An 18,792-nucleotide genomic window follows, 5' to 3' on the forward strand; every position below is an offset into this window, starting at 1 on the left:
TTTTAATCTAGTTGCAAAGATCTAAGTCATCATTGGACGTCAAAATTTTTTATCGGTTAGAGCCCACGATTAATATTTTTGATGCATTTTTTATTTATTTAAAGAAAACTGCTAAAATACCATTCACACCTAGTCAAAAATGACAGCATTCATTTGTCCTTGTGGTGACATTAACTTTTGCTGATTATTATCATTTGGCTCAATGGATAAGAATTCAATTCAAAGAAAACCCGAGACAAAGGCAGCTCCTGAAATTATCCGTAAATTACACAATAATATCCGTCAATAGCTCAGACAAAATTGACTTCTCCTGCTGTCCATCTTATTAGTTCTGTCAAATATACAACTCATAGAAAATGTTCAAGTGATCTGCATGTAACCACTTTACTGTAAAAAAATTATTTTAAAAATAATACAAACATGGCATATGATCATTTTTTTTACCAATTATAGTTAATGAAATTAAGAAAAATGAGTCAATTTGGATAATTCTACCTTATAGTACTCAAGGATGCAAAATTGATAGTATGACATATGGGATTAGTTTACAACTAGCTGATCCAAACTATAGGGATCTTTTTACTCAATTTTTTAATATACAGATATCAATAAATGAGAGATTGGAATTTCTTTAAAATTTTTATAAAATATTATGAGAATAGTATTTATATTTTATATAAGCATATAATTTTTAGACCATATTAGTAGAATATTAGCAGAAGTAATAAAATATATTGTGTAGAATGGTAGAAAAATTATATTTACATATATGGTCGACCTTATTTCATTTGTTGAAGATCCATAATTAATGCAAAAAATTTGTGGCTAAAGCTTAATGGTTGTTGTGTTGCATTCCAATTCTAAAAACTTTTAATATATTAACCAGCGAACAAAGTTTCTCTTCAAACTAGTTTGAAGAGAAAATTTTCAAACTTCTCATATATCTCTTTTTTTAGTATAAATTTTGAAAATCTAATCGTTGAATTTCATATTCCTTATGTTTTTAACATGCATATCAAATTTCATTCAAATTGGATATTATTTACTATTCAATCAATAAACTTATTTTTTATACACAATTTTAGATCATAAAAATTTGAAAATTTGAAAATTTAACATTTGTTTGATGAGATAGCAATTGATCTTTGTTCTTTTTGAAATTTTACATGCATGAAGAATATAATAAGAACATGCAATCTAATGGTTATATTTTTAAAATTCACACTCAATATAGAGATATATGAGGAGTTTGTAGAGTTTCTCTCTAAACTAGTTTGGAGAGAAACTTTGTTCTTAACCAGCCGTCCTTGAAAAGTTAGCAATTACCTAGCCATTAGATAGAAGATAGTCCCTCTTAATTTCTGTCTCTATGAAGAGCATTGGTATCAGGAGTTAAAACTTTGGATATGCTAAAATTTAGCATCGAAGTCCATAAAACTCACATTACCCGGACTTGTAAACCCAAAAAATTTACAATTGTGTTATAGTACCATCCTAAATTTATGATAGTACTGTAGCAACATTCTAAAACAATTTAATATTTTTTTTATTCCCCACCTTTAAATATCTGCCTCTTTCTCTCTCCTCATTAGTCTCTCTCAGAGAGAGAGAGAGAGAGAGAGAGAGAGAGAGAGAGAGAGAGAGAGAGAGTCTCTCTCTCTCTCTCTCTCTCTCTCTCTCTCTCTCGCGACATTCCAAGCCTCTCTCTTTCATGGTGGTGGGTCGTGGGTCTAGTGTGGGTCTTATTGTTATGTTTCTTTGGAGGTGTGGTTTGGTGGGTCCTGTGATGGAGGCGTGATGGCATGGGTCCTGTGATGGTGGCAGGTGGCACAGTTGAGATCATATGTTTGAGATTGGCATGGTGGTGTGGAGGTCGGCATGGTAGAGATTGGTGTGGAGACTGGCATGGAGAGTGTTTTTTGTGGTTGTTGTGGCCAGTGTTTGGGTTTGGTTGTTGTGTGGTTTTTGGGTTTGGTGGTAGCGTGGTGGCTGGTTTCTTATGGTTGTTGTGGTGGTTTCTTGGTGGTTCTTGTTGTGGCCGAAGTTGTGGCTGTAGCATTTAGTGGGTGTTTAGTCCATCTGGATATGGGGTGGTGGGTTTTGATTTAAGTTTGATTCTGTTCTATGGGTTTGATTCCCACCGTGGCTATGGCTGTAGTGTTTCGTGGGTTTTTTAGTGGTGGTTTTGTGGGTGGGTAATTCTGGTGCCACTACCCTCTCCCACAACTTTTTGTACAACCTTCACATGTGGCAAGCCACCTCATCAGCTTGGGCCCACCAACATACCACACCACTTAACTTTAGTTATTTCAAATAAACAATTTTAAATAACACCGTAACTTTACTCCTTTTCTTCTTCTTCTTCCTCCCAAAGCCCATACGTGAAAAAGCTTGAGCCTTGCAGCGGCTGGAGTACGGTGGTGCGAAAATGGAAAACTCACTCCGGAAGACACCATCCCATGCCAGAAAATAAAAACCCAACCTTGAGAAACATTACATCTCCGCCGAAAAAGCAAAACCCACTGCTCCTTGAATCCACAAAAAGCATCGTTCGTCTCAGATTTGCTTTGCTAGAGTACTGTCACGGTGGCTCGTAAATGGAAATCCCACGCCAGAAAACACCATCCCAAATCGGAAAATGAAAACCCATCCTTGTAAAACAAAAACCCATTGCTGAAAACAAAAACCCATTGCTTAATGAGCTTACAGATTCTGTTTGTGTTTTAAATTCCATCCAATGGACTTAAAAATCTTGTTTATGTTTTGAATTCCATCCAAGTAAAGGAATAACTTCAATTGAGCTAATGTTTCAGCAACTTCTGGGCAGATCGGTGCTGCTCTTATGATAAGGTTGCTTTGGTACAGAAGGAAGTTAAATAAAAAATTAAAACTTGTTCTTTGTAATTTGTGGAATATTCCTTTTGTTTGTTCTTTGTGTAAGGAGTTTATGGCACAGTTGCTTGTTGTTATGTTGATTTGCTCAAAGCATAATGCCAAGTGTGTTGTAGTATTGTGTATTGTTGATAAGATTCTAGTTCAATGGAAGAAAGGGAAGAAGAATTGATACTTGAAACAAGGAACAAGGCAGAGAGAAATAATAGGGAAGAAACAATGAAATTCGTATCAACATGAGCTTTACAACCCTCCCAGCTATATCCGCATCCCCTTGCACACACACACGCACCCCCTTGCACACACACACGCACAGTTGTCACACCTACACACGCACACCCCAGCAGCTATATACGCACCACCTGTGCAATGTGCACACCCTTACACATACTAACAAATATCTACAAATATCAATAGCCTACAACTATCACAATACCTATTTGCAAATATCAGCAAATATCCACACATGCATTCATTTACAAATATCTGCAAATATCCACTGTCACACTGCAGTAACTATCAATTGTACAAATGCACAGATTGTTGTAAACTGTCAATTGCTACAAAAAGTCTTCAAAATCCAAGTCTGTCAGTTACAATATATACATTCTTTTCTTCTTCTTTTTTGATACTAGAATTGAAGGAATACAAACTATACAAATGCTAGGTGCACCTAGCAACAAGGACCTAGGACCAGGGACCTTAGGAGCAAACTTGGCTGTGTTACAAACTGAGCCTAAGATGACTCGAGGAACAAAAAGGGTCTTATAACACAAGCCTTGTTGCTGCAGATATGCCAAGTCAGAGAGCAAGGTTATTTGCTGCCAGTTAGGACTACACTGCAAATTACAAACACTAACTAAACTTTTACTACAACACAAGATCCCAGCATCCCAACACAAGATCCCAGCATCCTAACTAAACTAAACTTTTACTACAACTTTTACTACTACACTGCAAATTACAAACACTATCTTTGGTCTAGCTTTCCTAGCTCCTACTATTTTGATAATAAGATCCCAGCATCCTTCAATATTCTGGTGATTAAACTGAATTCCTTTGTTGGGTTTGTCATGGTTTTTCTTTGTTTCAAAAGCTTCCTTGAACCTGCAAGTCCAAGATTGGGCAGTTAGTATAACTTCAGTGGGGTTAGGGGTTTAGCCATTCAGATTTGCTATAAATTTATAAAAGCTCCAAAATAGTTAAGGGGAAAAAATTATACCTGAGATTCATTATCAACTTTCTTCATTTGATCCGTACCAACCTTTTGATAGTGATGACCCTACAAAATAAAATGAATGATAATACATATTATAATAAATACACTCAAATTTGCAACGTAAATTTCACTAAAAATTTAAAAGTAGCTAACTGAAAAAATGCATACCTGAGATACATTATCATGGTAAAGAAAAGGGTGCATGCCAAACTTTTGACTTATCATACTTGTTTGAAATGGAAAAGTTCCTCCTTGTAACATATTTTGTTGGCCAAAAATATGGATGTATCCCAGGGATATTAGGAATTCTACTTATGTTTGGCCATACGAGCGATTGGGGAGAAAATTGACAACTCTTATCACCAATATGCTGTGATTGTGACTGTTGCATTTCAAAATCCTACATTTTATATACAATATAATTGCATTTCAGTATACTTAATTTAAACCTATTAGCAACATCCTGATAATAGAAAATAAAGAGTCTTACATTAAAGTTAAAACTCTCATGCATTTCAAGCATACCAAATCCCATAGTAGAATTTGTATTATGCACATTTCCAACCTTGGCAGAATCCTACAAAAGCACAAAGTACAAAGGTTAATAATAGTAATAACAATGATTAATTATCCAAAAAAATAAGTAAATAATATAATTATAGCCTAACCTTCTCACAAATTTCCTCAAGAATTGAAGTCTCAACTTGGTTAACTACATTCCCTTCGTTAATTTTAGTCTTCATTTTCTTTTTCTTTTCCTTTTCCTTTTTTTTCTTAACAGCTTGTTCAACCTTTGACATCTTCCTTTTAAATGATGGTCTCCCCTTTTGACAAACAACCATTGGATCAAGAATTTTTCTAGCTTCTTTTGATATTACAAGACCATTGCCACATGAGGTGGAATCATTCTGAATATTTATAGAAATAGGCTTATTGCTACCACAAGCATTTCCCCCTTCCTTGAGCTCCTTTTTCATTTCACATATTTGTGTCATCACATTCTTACATGCATTTTCAGAATCTGCCGCCAAATTAGCAACCTCGTAAAAGGCATTACACATCTTTTCATAGTGACATGCTTCAGGTTTCAAAGACCAATTGTCATAACTTATTCGAACTTTAGTGTGCCTCCTTTTGACATTTTTATTCCATCTGTTTAAGATGTACTTGTCTGGTATTCGATAAATCTTCCTATGAATAAACACCAATATTTGATGCCTGCATACTATCCCCTTGAACTCAAACAGCCTGCATTTGCAGTTAACTTCACTGTTATCCTCATTAAAATACACATGAAAAATTACACTCCCCTGACCTTCTCCATGTGATACATCTTCACGTACTTCATACTCTGAAAAGTTGTCATGTTCCCTGCATGAAGACAAACTGCAACAAATACTTCCAACTATCTCATTTTGGAAATTTGTAAATTTTTTCAAAGTGTAAGCACTCTGAAATTGTTTCTCCATATCATAAATAGTTATACAGGAAATGCGTGAATTGAAAGAATTAAAATCTTCAACAGTTTCATTATGCACCTTTGCTGCCAAAGCATTCTCATATTGTTCAACAAATTGTTTTAAAGTAGTTTTCTTATTAATGTATTTATCAAAGAAAGCATTCATGCTTTCACTTCGTTGCGTTGTTGACATTCCTGCCCAAAACACATCTTTCACAAAGGCAGGCACCCAATGATGCCGCTCATCATACAACCCAAGTAACCATTCATTGCTTTCAAGTTGATATTTCTTAATGAATCTGCCCCAACTTTCTTCAAATTCTTCTTTTGTCAATGAATCATGAACAACATTTTTCATACAGAATTTTATTGATTCATAGTCTTTGAACCCTTTAAATTTGTCAGGCAACTTATTCATGATATGCCACAAGCACCATCAATGTCGTGCATTAGGGAAAACAATCTCTATCGCTTTTTTCATGGCTTTGTCTTGATCCGTAATAATTGCATTGGGAGGACATTCAGACATGCATGCAAGCCAAGATTTAAATAGCCATATAAATGAATTTGTATCTTCTCTTAAGATTAATCCACATCCTAGCAATGTTGATTGCCCATGATGGTTCACCCCAACAAATGGAGCAAATGGCATTTCGTATTTGTTAACCATATATGTAGTGTCAAATGTAACTACATCACCAAACTCTTTGAATGCTGCCCTACTCCTTGCATCAGCCCAAAATACATTCTTTAACCGACCATCATCATCAAAATCCATTGCGTAGAAGAATTCAGAATTGTCAGCTTGCATTTTCAAAAAGTAATGGTGCATTGCACTAGCATCTCCTTCCCTAAGATGTGAACGTCTGACTTTTTCCATGTGATTTCTACAATCCTTTTCTAGAAAAGACAAATTCTCATGTCCCCCTGCTGCAACCACAAATGAATTAAAACTCTTGTTCATTCTAATACCAGCTTTGTCGTGTAATTCAAGCTTTTTTTTCACATGTGGTTCTATTATTCTGTTGCATTTGTAAAATCTGGTCTTACTAGGACTCAATCCATGATTATGGTCAAGTACCATGGATCTAAGTATCCACTTTCCATTTGGGCATAGAGACAACCTAAGTTGAGCTTTGCAATCTGTTTTTGTTTGAGGTTTCAATTGAACTGGATTGGTAGATCTAGTCCTTTTAATTCCAGGACAATTTAATCTAATCCTTGGCTTTCCAGCATAACTACAAGCAATGGTCACATACCTCACCGCCCCATCGTTCCCCTTTTTAGAAGTTCTTTTAGCCACTGCAAAACCTTTTTCTTTAGCATATCTTCTATAATATATCACAGCATCATCAATGGAGTCAAACATCATTCCCAACTTAGGGTCTTCTACTTTGTTTTCCACACCTTTTGTTTCTACCATTTCATTCAACTCCACTATTTCATTCTCAATATTACCTTCATTCGACTCCACCTCCACCATATCATTCTCGATATCTTCATTGGAATCCCCCTCCACCATATCATTCTCAATATTATCTTCAATATCATCTTCGTTTAATTTCACATGTGAGAAAACATTTGATATTTCATCTGCCATGCCTATACAATATAATTCATAACACATTATCAAAATATAAAATCACTTAATCATAAGAAAATTAATAATTCTAAATATTATAATTTATCCTTTCAAATACTTTGTGCTTCATATAAATGTGTTATTCACATTTATTTTTGCAAAGCAAGTGCCAGATTACTTTTATTATCTATAGCCTCTGGCCATTATTTCAAAAGAAAAAAAAAATCTCATTTCCAAATGCAACAGAAAAATGGAAAACCCAGTTATTACAGGCAACAAATTCACAACTTCAAGATTGCATTTTTTGTTGATATTTCAATTTAAATTTCATTGAAACAGAATAGAGTACAAAGGGAGTATATGAAGCAGTGGAGGACCCTAAAACAAGGAACCTCCCAGCAACAATTTAGTTGAGAACAGAACAAACAATTGACAAAGTAAACTAATATCACAACAGTACATAGTGAACTAACAAAAATGCACAATAATTTTTACTGAATGAGAGCAGAGCAATAATACAGGGGAAAACAAAGAATCAAACATTAACAAAGAAATCTAGAGAAAATACTAGGAAAAGTGGAATGAAAAATCACCTCCTTGGATGGCAGATGGTGATCAACTCTGAGTTTTGGAAGAGAATTTTTTTTTTTTCCACAATAGATGGAGCTGATAAGAACAATGGTTTTTGCGGGCTTGGAGAGCAGTGGGTTTTGGTTTTTCGGTGAAGAGGTAATGTTTTTCAAGGTTGGGTTTTTATTTTCTGGTGTAGGAAGGTGTTTTCCGGAGTGAGTTTTTCATTTTCGCACCGTAGTTCCAGTACTCCAGCAGCTGTAATTTATTTTGGCGCTCAAGCTTTTCACGTATGGGTTTTGGGAGGGAGGGAGAAGAAGACTAAAGGAGTAATATTTACTGTGGGATTTGTTTTGGCGCTCCAGCTATAAGTGGGTGGTATGTTGGTGGGCCCAAGCTGATGAGGTGGCTTGCCACATGTGAAGGTTGTGCAAAAAGTTGTGAGAGAGGGTAGTGGCACCAGAATTACCCTTAAAATGGACATGTTACATTTTGAATTTCTTTTTAGTTTAAAAAAAAATTTAAAACTCAAATTTGAACCCCAATCTCCCTGCCGTGCCAACACCCAACTGCACCAAAACTGGTCTCCGGCGAGATCTCAGTGCTAAAATGAATAGAGAACTTGGCAGCAATTTTCAACAACAAAAAATACAATTGATTTGTAGAACCATTATTAACATACGTCTGTGCAAATTATGTTTCTCTGGTTGTCGCATTTTTCAACTACCAGTATACTTGCTCTTTATGTGTAATGGCCTGGGACAATTTTTGTACCAATTTTTTTCTAAGTTAGTTTCTATACCCAATTGAATTCATTATTATATCATTTTATTTGGTAGGTAGAGTCCATACTTGTAAAATAGAGAGATGACTATCTCTGTAACAAAAGGTTCGCGCTTCTGTCTATAACCCAAAGCTCTTGGCGACCCAACCCATACCTCCCTACTGGCTGCCAAGTTCTCTATTCATTCTGGCGGAGAGATCTCGTCGAAGACAAGTTTGGTGTCGTGGGTGTTGGCATGGCAACAAGATTGGGTTCAGATTTGAGTTTATAAAACTAAAAATAAATTCAAAATGTGACATGTCCATTTTAATAGTTGATGTGGCATCTATTTTTAATGTTTTGTTTCAGAATTAATGACATGGTGAAATCTAAACCATTGGTTTTTAAATGAGAGGTTAAGATTAAAAGAACTCTACATGGTAGAATATCCTAGGAGCTCTAGAAGATCTGAATCTCATTTATGATACATAAGTTGATAAGACTTATATAATAAAATTTATAACATCTCTAATATCATTCAACAAACTTTTGTTTAGGATAGTCTAAGGATTAAATTACATATGACTTTTATGATAAAGGTTATCATATAAAGATGATTTTTTTTTTTTAATCTATAAAAAAATATATGAAAAATGTTTCCTAATTTTTTATTACGAATTTTTAAAAAAGAAATGTAATATACTCGAACTATTTATGTACCATTTTATTACTGAGTATTTTTATGCTGAACTTTTGAAACGTATTTTTTTAAAATATGCTGAATTATGCCCTTGTATATTTATCGTATTAAACACGCAGTGGCGAAGCCACGTTGAGTCCGAAGGGGGCCTTGACCCCCCAAATTTTTTGGAAAAAATTTAGTAGATATATAATTTTTTTGAGTTATCCTAGCTAATTTGAAAAATTTTAGGGAAAACTTACCATTTTAGCCCTCCTACCTGGATAGAATTTGAAAAATGCTAGAGTTACAAATTATTTACAATATTGTTTACAAAATGCTAATTATTAGTAAGAAAAAAAAAATACAATAATTAAACATTTTCAGCATCTTAAGATGACCACATAGTTATTTTAACAAATATCTCACCAAATAATAAAGGGAAAAAAAATTCTAATTTTCACTCTAACACTTCTAGAGCTTACTTGTTCCACAATAGTAGAAAGATTGAAGATTGGAAGCTTTGATACTCCACACCAGCACATAATTGCAAATATTTTGCTCATCACATGACAGGATACCGGTGACTCTCTCTCTCTCTCTCTCTCTCTCTATGGCGACTCAACTCTCATTCTCTCAACTGCTCCGTTCACCTTCTTCTTTTTATTTCTGTTTTGTTTTTCACTTTTTCTTTCCTCTAGGCTCTAGTTTTCGTCATTGACAATGTAACAAAACTTTTGCATGAATAGTAAATGCAGGTAGTAGACTAGTTATGAATGTGTTGTTAAAACCTTCTCTAGAATATCTACAAAACCAAGTGGGTAGACTGTAATTTGCAGTCGTGTTGTCTTGTGTAGCATTTCGCCCTTTCCCAGGTACTTTTCCTCTCATCTTTTTATAATGGCATAAAACCTATTTTCGTACCTATATTTTCATAGATTCTCACTTTGGTCCCTAACTTTTTTTTTTTACCGCTTTTAGTTTCTATCTTGAAAAACGTGTCTTGTTTTCGACTCTGCCGTTACATCAGAGATGAAAATTGCACAGGTGGCAAACGGCATAAGTTAAGAACATTAAAATAATAATAAAAATTTTTATTTTAACATTAAAAAATGCCATGTCAGCATCTAAATTAAAAAAAAAAAAATTTATTAATTTTAACTAAATAAAAAAATTAAAAACAAAAATAAAAACCAAAAATTACATTAATTAAGATTGAAGTGTGTCTTGAAGAAAAACAACAGGAACACAAATCCAAATTTAAGAGCACAAAATTAAAATCCAAAATCACAAACCTAGAAACACATACACAAACACAAACCAAACACAAAAGAAACAAAAACAAGCCCAGCAATAGATCTTCCTTTTCAACCAAACATAAAAGAAACAAACACAAACCCAGCAACTAATTTTTCTTGTCAACCAAACACAAACAACAAACACAAACCCAAATATCAGTAAGAATACAAACACAAACCCAGCAATCCCTCTTCAGAAAACCTGCAATCCATCTTCAGAAAACCCAAAAAACCCAAATCCAAACACAAACCCAAATCCCAACCTCTCTCCACTTTCTGAGTTTTCTTTGTTAGTGAATTTCTCTCTATGTTTCTTTGTTGCTCTTTCTAAGTTTGTTACGATACCAAGCCGATATCCTGGGGCTCTAACCCAAGACTGGGAGCTGGTGGTGCTTCACAAGAATAGGACCAAGGTTCAAGATTGCGACAAGAAGGCGATGAACCAAGCATTGTGGACCGGGGCTGCGGTGCGGACCGTGAAGAAGGCGGAAGTCAGCTTGAACAAGAAGGCGGCTCTAGTTGTGAATGCGAAGAAGCTTGATGAGGTGGCTGAGCCAGTGGCGTTGGACCGGGTCTCGATGAAGGTGAAGCATCTTATACAAAAGGCATAGTTGGAGAAGAAGATGAGCCAGGCTGAGCTGGCCAAGCAAATCAATGAGCGGCCTCAGGTGGTTTAGGAGTATGAGAATGGGAAGGCTGTGCCGAACCAAGCTGTGTTTGTTTTTGTGTTTGTTGCTTTTGTGTTTGGTTAACAAGGAAGATCTGTTGTTTTTGTGTTTGTGTTTATGAGTTTGTGATTTTTGGATTTTAATTTTGTGTTCTTATATCTGGGTTTGAGTTCTTGTTGTTCTTGTCTAAAACACACTTAAATCTCAATTAATGTAATTTTTAGTTTTTATTTTTGTTTTTAATTTTTTTATTTAGTTAAAATTAATAAATTAATTTTTTAATTTAGATGTTGATGTGGCATTTTTTAATGCTAAAATAAAAATTATTATTATTATTATTTTAATGCTCTTAACTTATGTCGTTTGCTACCTGTGCAATTTTCGTCTCTGATGTAACGGCAAGGGCGAAAACGAGACGCGTTTTTTAGGATAGGTACTAAATGCGGTGCAAAAAGAAAGTTAGGGACCAAAGTGGGAATCGCGTGAAATTGTAGGGACGAAAATGAGTTTTACGCCTTTTATAATTTAACTTTATTATATATTTATTTCTTATTAAAATAATTCGCATATCATATAACATATGTACCTATAAAATTATAATAGTACTATCATTTTTTTTTTTGTTTCTGAAATACAATTTATCATTGATTATTAAAACTATATGCATGTTACTATTTCAAATTTTATAGATAGTATGGAATATGGATGTAATTAATTTGACAATGCCTAATGTTTCTCTTTGTTCCTTGATTGTATCAAGGGACCTTAAAAATATGGATGTAATTTATATATACATTGTCTAATTTTATGTGTGGCCCCTAATAATGAATTCTTGACTCTACCACGATAAACACGTACTGTATTTTACTAACTATGGTGGACATAACCCTTCTCTTTTTTTTTTTTCTTTTTTTTTTACCGCGTTTTTTCCATATCCCATAAAATTAGACACTACATCTCATTACACTTTCTAATTTTTTTTTTTTTAGATTATATCAACTTAGATTTTTTTTTTAAAAAAAAAATAGATTTTAGCATGTTCAAAAAAAGAAAAACTTGAGAGAGAAACAAATTTTTTTTTAAAGATATTTTTTTTACACAAGATACAAATTCTACTCTACTTTAATCTAAGTATATATGTATATGAAGCTCAAGACTTGAATTCGACCCTTATCTCCCTGCCCCACAAGCTCTTATCCTCGAGATTTTACTATGAATGAAAACTATTATTTTTAATAAGGGTAATTCTGTATTTTTGATGAAGTCGTCCATATTAGGTGGAAGCAACGGTCCTCATAAACTCGTCAGCCTCGCTTGCACGTTCACGGCCTAACAACGATGGTGTGAAAGTTAACAGTTCCACCTCAAAGCTGATGGCTGCACCTTAAAGACAACAAACATCTGAATGAGATGACTATAATATATTGACGGGATATAAAGTTAATTTGACCCTTATCTCCCTACCCCACAAGCTCTTATCCTTGAGATTTTATTATGAATGAAAACTATTATCTTTGATAAGGGTAATTCTATAGTTTTGATGAAGTTGTCCATATTAGGTGGAAGCAATGGTCCTCATAAACTCATCAGCCTCGCTTGCACATTCACGGCCTAACAACGATGGAATGAAAGTTGACGGTTCCACCTCAAAGCTGATGGCTGCATCCTGAAGACAACAAACATCTGAATGAGATGACTAGAATATATTGATGGGATATAAAGTTGATGGGAGGAAGCTGAAGAGGATAAGCTAACTTTTGACGAGGCTGACATGGCGTAGCCTTCATGCATAAGCAACTAAGGAAATATCTTGTGCCCCACGCTTAACCTTAATCAAGAGAGTCCTATAAGGAAAAGATACCGTAAGATATGCGAATTGAAGAATATCTCTCCCACAAGGAAATATCTTCTAAGCCAAGAAACGAATCTCAACCCCATGCTACTATAAAAACCCCAAGACCCTCATAAACCAAAGTACACATAATTCCCCCAGCTCTGGCACTCTAGAGTTATGAAAGCTCTTTAACTTAACCTTTGGAGAGTCTTTGATCGGTACCACACTGGTACTTTCCTAAGGTTTTCTTTGTTTTTGTTTCACAAGTGTTGTTTAGAGCACGTGAGCACTGTGTGACTTATTTTTGGGCATCATCAGTTGGCACCGTCTTTGGGAAACTTGTGACTTATAAGCCATACTATCGCTTCCCAGCAAGGAGTTGCATGGTACTTACTCGCTCGATGACAACCACCAACAATACTCAAGGAGATGAACCACGCACGACCGCCTTCGAGAGACAGGTTCAAACTCTTGTCACCGCTGTGGAACACCTCACCAAGCAAAACCATGATCTGGAAGAGCGGTTGTGCCAAAAAAACACAAGCCTTAACACATAGGAAGAAGACCAAGAAGGCACCAGTGCTGAAAGAAGGAACTAAGAAGGGCCAGAGGGTAGCAACGCCCCAAGTAGGCTAGAATGACAAGACACGAGCCGACCATTCATCACAGATACGGTTCCACCTCACATAGTCGCTAAGATGCAGATAATGAAGGAACATATGGACTTTATGATGAACGCCCTTAGAGGATGGGTGTCCAACGACCACGATGACTTGGTCCATCGAACTGATTCACCATTCACTGCATCCATCACTTCATTCCCCCTTCCACAGAAGTTTCGTATGCCATAAGTAGAAAGTTACAACGGATCCAAGGACCCTTTAGGTCACTTGGAGTCTTTCAATACCCTGATGCACCTTCAAGGGGTGGCGGACGAGATCATGTGCAGAGCTTTTCTCACTACGCTAAAGTGACCCAGAAGGATTTGGTTCAATAGGTTAACACTCAACTCCATTAGTAACTTCAAGGAGTTAAGCGCCCAATTTGCCTCACACTTTATCGGGGGGCATAGGTATAAGAAGTCCATTGTATGCCTGATGAACATTAAGCAATGAGAGGACGAGATGTTGAGGTCTTACGTAGCTCGTTTTAACAAAGAGGCCTTCTAGATCGATGAAGCTGACAACAAGATATTCGTGGCTGCTTTCACGAATGGGCTATGGAAGGGTAAGTTTCTATTTTCCCTATATAAGAATGACCCAAAAACTATGTTAGATGTGCTGTACAGGGCAACCAAGTACATGAACGCTGAAGACGCGTTGTTGGCCTAAGAAAAGAAGCCTAAGAAGAGGGAAAGATAGGAAGACATACGGCAGGATAGGGGGCGGAAGATGGCTAGGACAGGAGAATGGCGGGAGGATAGGCGCTCCAAGCCCCCCATGGGGAAGTTCACAAGTTTCACCCCGCTGACTGCCTCGATCGACCAAGTCTTGATACAAATCAAAGACGAAGGAGCTCTGACATTTCCCGACAAGCTAAAGGGAGATCCCAACAAGAGGTTTAGAGACAAGTACTGCTGCTTCCACCGTGACCATGGTCATGACACGGCTGACTGCTACAATTTGAAGCAACAAATAGAAGCTCTCATAAGACAAGGAAAGTTGCAAAGGTTCGTTAATAATGAAAGAGCGGATCCACCACAAGAGCAAGTCCCTTAGTTGGAGAATGAGCGTCCTAGGCCACCCATAGGAGATATAAGAATGATTATAGGAGGTGTTGTGGCCTTTGGTTCATTCAAAAAGCTCGTAACACTTACCTCAGGATGGTTCAAAACGTACAGCTAACAGGCTTCGTCCCCAAGATGGCACGAATTGACAACCCCATCATCAAATTCTCATAAGAAAATACTTGACGTCTCCACCACCCACATGACGATGCACTCATCGTTAGCATCTAGGAAGGGGACTACAACACACACAGGGTCTTGGTTGACAATAGCAACTTAGCTGACATCCTTTACTACCCGGCATTCCAGCAGATGAGGATTAACAAAGAGCGATTGGTTCCGATGAATGCTCCGCTCGTTGGTTTTGGAGGAATAAGGGTATTCCCCTTTGGTGCAGTCACATTGTCCGTAATGGTTAGCAACTACCCCGTCAGATCACTAAGGATGTAACATTCCTTGTGGTTGACTGCTTGTTCGCTTACAATGCCATCATAGGACGACCTACCCTCAATTCGTGAAAGGCTGTATCTTCAACCTACCATTTAATGATCAAATTCCCTATCGATTATGGAGTAGGAGAACTGCGTGGAGATTAGGTGGCTGCATGCGAATGCTATATAGATATATTGGAAATGGATGACCATCTCCAAGCCATAAACATAGAAGAACATTGGATAGTGGCGGAGCCCGTTGAAAAATTTGAAGAGATACTTCTTGACGATTCTCGACCAGAACTAACAACCAGGATCGACACCTTCGCCAGTTCGCTGGTCCGCCAAGCGCTTACAACTTTTCTCCAAGAGTATCAGGATGTCTTCGCTTGGAGTCATGAAGACATGCTTGAGATCGATCCCTCAGTCATAGTGCACAGGTTAAATGCGTCGCCTGATTTTTCACCTATTTGTTAGAAGAAGATAGTGTTTGCCCAAGAGCGAGACCAACTTATAGCAGAAGAAGTCCGCAAGTTGCAAAAGGCAAACTTCACCAGAGAAGTTTACTACCCTAACTAGTTGGCCAACGTAGTGATGGTCAAGAAAGCCAATGGAAAGTAGATGATATGCATGAACTTCATGGATCTAAACAAAGCATGCCCTAAGGATAGTTACTCCCTCCCGTGGGTTGACGTCCTAGTAGACTTTACAACTTGACACTAGTCACTGAGCTTCATGGATGCTTTCTCTAACTACAACCAGATAAAGCTGAACAAAGTAGATCAAGAGAAAACTTCGTTTGTCACTAACCGAGGCCTCTTCTGCTATAAAGTGATGCCATTCGGCCTCAAAAATGCGAGCGCAACGTATTAAAGGCTCATGAACAAGATGTTTACACATCAGATTGGAAGAAATGTCCAAGTTTATGTTGACGACATGTTGGTGAAGAGTTAAAGGGAGGACGATCATCTGGACAACCTGCGGGAAACCTTCAATACCCTTTGCTCTTACAACATGAAGCTCAATCCAAGCAAGTACGCATTCGGGGTAATGGTTGGGAAGTTCCTAGGGTTCATGGTGTCCAAGAGGGGCATCGAAGTCAATCCTGACAAGATTCGGGCCATAATGGAAATGACACCACCAAAAAACGTAAAGGAGGTGCAAAGCCTCAACAGCAAGGTAGCCGCATTGAATAGGTTTGTATTGAGGGTAACGGACAAGTGCCTACCTTTCTTTCACACGTTGAAGAAGTCTTTCGAATGGACGGTAGAATGTCAGCAAGCATTCAAAGACTTGAAAGCCTACCTCTCATCCCTTTTGTTACTGAGTCCTTTCTAACTTGGGAAAGAATTGTTCCTCTACTTGGTAGTATCCCTAGCTGTCGTTAGTGCGGCCTTAGTCAGGGAAGAAGATAGGGTACAGAAGCCCGTGTACTACACAAGTCAAGCACTCTGAGACGCAAAGAAAAGATACCCACCAATGGAGAAACTTGCCTTCACTTTAGTTACCACGGCTCGTAGGCTAAAGCCATACTTCCAGGCCCATACTATTGTTGTCTTGACTGACAAGGCTTTACGGAAAGCAATGAGTAGTCTCGAAACTGCCAGATGGATGGTGCTATGGGTGATAGAACTAAGTGAGTTTGACATACAATACCCCTCACGTATTGCCATAAACAGACAAATAGTCGCTGACTTCATTGCAGAGTTCACTAATGTGGAAGGCCAGGAGGCAGAAGAACTTCCTCACTGGAGCATCCACACGGATGGGTCGTCTAATAAGCACGCAGGCGAAATCGGTGTAGTGTTCCACTCCCTTGAGGGAGATGAGATCAAATGCTTGGTTCGACTCGACTTCCCTACAACAAACAATGAGGCAAAATATGAAGCCTTAGTAGCAGGACTAGACCTCGCCAAAGCTGCAGAAGCAACAATTGTGATTGTATACTGCGACTCTCAAGTATTAGTTAGGTAAATGGAGACTACAAATGCAAAGGGGAAAAGATGAAGAAGTATTTGGATCAAGTGTAGGGATGAGTCAACGAACTGCAAGCCAAGTTCTTCCAAGTCCCTAGGGAAGAGAACGAGCAAGCTGACGCCTTGCCAAAGCCGCGTTAGCCGAATATATGCTTATTCTCGGTAAAGTACTTTCCTTTGTTTAGCTTTCACCCTTGATATATGATGTCGGTGTGCAGGAAGTGAACTTGGAAAACAATTGGACTACACCAATAGTTTCCTATTTGAAAAAAGGCACACTACCCAGCAGTAAGGAGGCTGCAAGAAAGCTAAAGGTTCAGGCGGCACGGTTCGTCTTGCTAAAAGATGTCCTCTACAAGAGGGGCTTTTCTCGACCGTACCTAAGATGTTTAAGCCCCGAAGAAACGGATTATGTCATGAGAGAAGTACATGAAGGGATCTGTGGCAACCACTCAGGGTCACAGTTATTGGTACACAAACTGATTTGAGCTGGATATTACTAGCCTACTAGGTAGAAGGATGCCCAGACTTATGTCAAAGCCTATAACAAATGTCAAAGGTTCAGTAACGTCATTAGACAGTCGACAGAAGAACTGACCCCGATGACAGCCCCATGGCCATTCATTCAATGAAGACTCGATATTATGGGTCTATTCCAAATAGCAATGTGACAGTTGAAGTTCCTTGTAGCCAGTATAGACTATTTCACTAAATGAGTAGAAGTAGAAGCCTTTGCTACCATTACGGAGAAGAATGTGAGAAGCTTTGTCTGGAGATTCAATGGAGACTCGACATTATGGGTCTATTCCCAATAGCAATGTGACAGTTGAAGTTCCTTGTAGTCAGTATAGACTATTTCACTAAATGAGTAGAAGTAGAAGCCTTTGCTACCATTACGGAGAAGAATGTGAGAAGCTTTGTCTGGAGATTCAATGGAGACTCGACATTATGGGTCTATTCCCAATAGCAATGTGACAGCTGAAGTTCCTTGTAGTCAGTATAGACTATTTTACTAAATGAGTAGAAGTAGAAGCCTTTGCTACCATTACGGAGAAGAATGTGAGAAGCTTTGTCTGGAGAAACATCGTCTGTAGGTATATGATCCCCAGAGTTTTGGTCTTAGATAACGGAAAACAGTTCGACAACGACTCCTTTAGGGATTTTTGCTCACAGTTGGGAATCACGAACTAATCCTTGCTTAAAATCATCAAGACTCAGCTCGAGGGGGCAAAGGGTGTATGACTAGAAGAGCTGCCAAGCGTATTATGAGCATATAGGATGACAGCAAGGACACCTACTGAGGAAAGACCGTTTCGATTAGTTTATGGAAGCCAGGCAATCATCCCAGCAGAGGTCGAACTCATGAGCTACAGAGTGGGTAATCATGATGAAAGAAAGAATGACGAGGCTATGCGTCTACAGCTTGATCTACTTGACGAAGTTAGGGTGACAATTGAACAGAGACTTACACGATACTAGGACCTCATGGCCAAGTACTACAACTCCCGAGTCAAACACAAAGACTTCAAGGTTGGAGACCTCGTCTTGAGGAAGGTAATGGGCGCCGCTAGAAACCCCACCCAAGGAAAGCTCAGCCTTAATTAGGAGGGACTCTACAGAATCACGTCATGGCAAAGGAAAGACACTTACCATCGAGAGACGCTAGACGGACAGAAGTTACACCATCCATGGAAC

At 37.6% G+C, this 18,792-nt stretch overlaps 2 protein-coding genes across 2 annotated transcripts; both read right to left on the reverse strand.

Annotated features, from left to right (window-relative positions):
- Nucleotides 1–3,981: 3,981 nt before the first annotated feature.
- LOC112030021 (protein FAR-RED IMPAIRED RESPONSE 1-like) lies at nucleotides 3,982–5,988 on the reverse strand. Its single transcript, XM_024062706.2, has 4 exons — nucleotides 4,780–5,988; nucleotides 4,602–4,688; nucleotides 4,115–4,174; nucleotides 3,982–3,999 (listed from the first exon to the last, which is right to left on the reverse strand). Exons 1-4 carry the CDS (start codon nucleotides 5,986–5,988, stop codon nucleotides 3,982–3,984), a joined length of 1,374 nt encoding a protein of 457 aa, XP_023918474.2.
- Nucleotides 5,989–6,006: 18 nt separating this feature from the next.
- On the reverse strand, nucleotides 6,007–7,170 carry LOC112030022 (protein FAR1-RELATED SEQUENCE 5). Its single transcript, XM_024062707.2, has one exon. The coding sequence runs from the start codon at nucleotides 7,168–7,170 to the stop codon at nucleotides 6,007–6,009; it is 1,164 nt and encodes a 387-aa protein (XP_023918475.2).
- Between the last annotated feature and the right edge of the window lie 11,622 nt (nucleotides 7,171–18,792).

This window comes from Quercus suber, unplaced genomic scaffold (genome assembly GCF_002906115.3).
Source record: "Quercus suber isolate HL8 unplaced genomic scaffold, Cork oak 2.0 scaffold_89, whole genome shotgun sequence".
Classification (NCBI taxonomy): Eukaryota; Viridiplantae; Streptophyta; class Magnoliopsida; order Fagales; family Fagaceae; genus Quercus; species Quercus suber.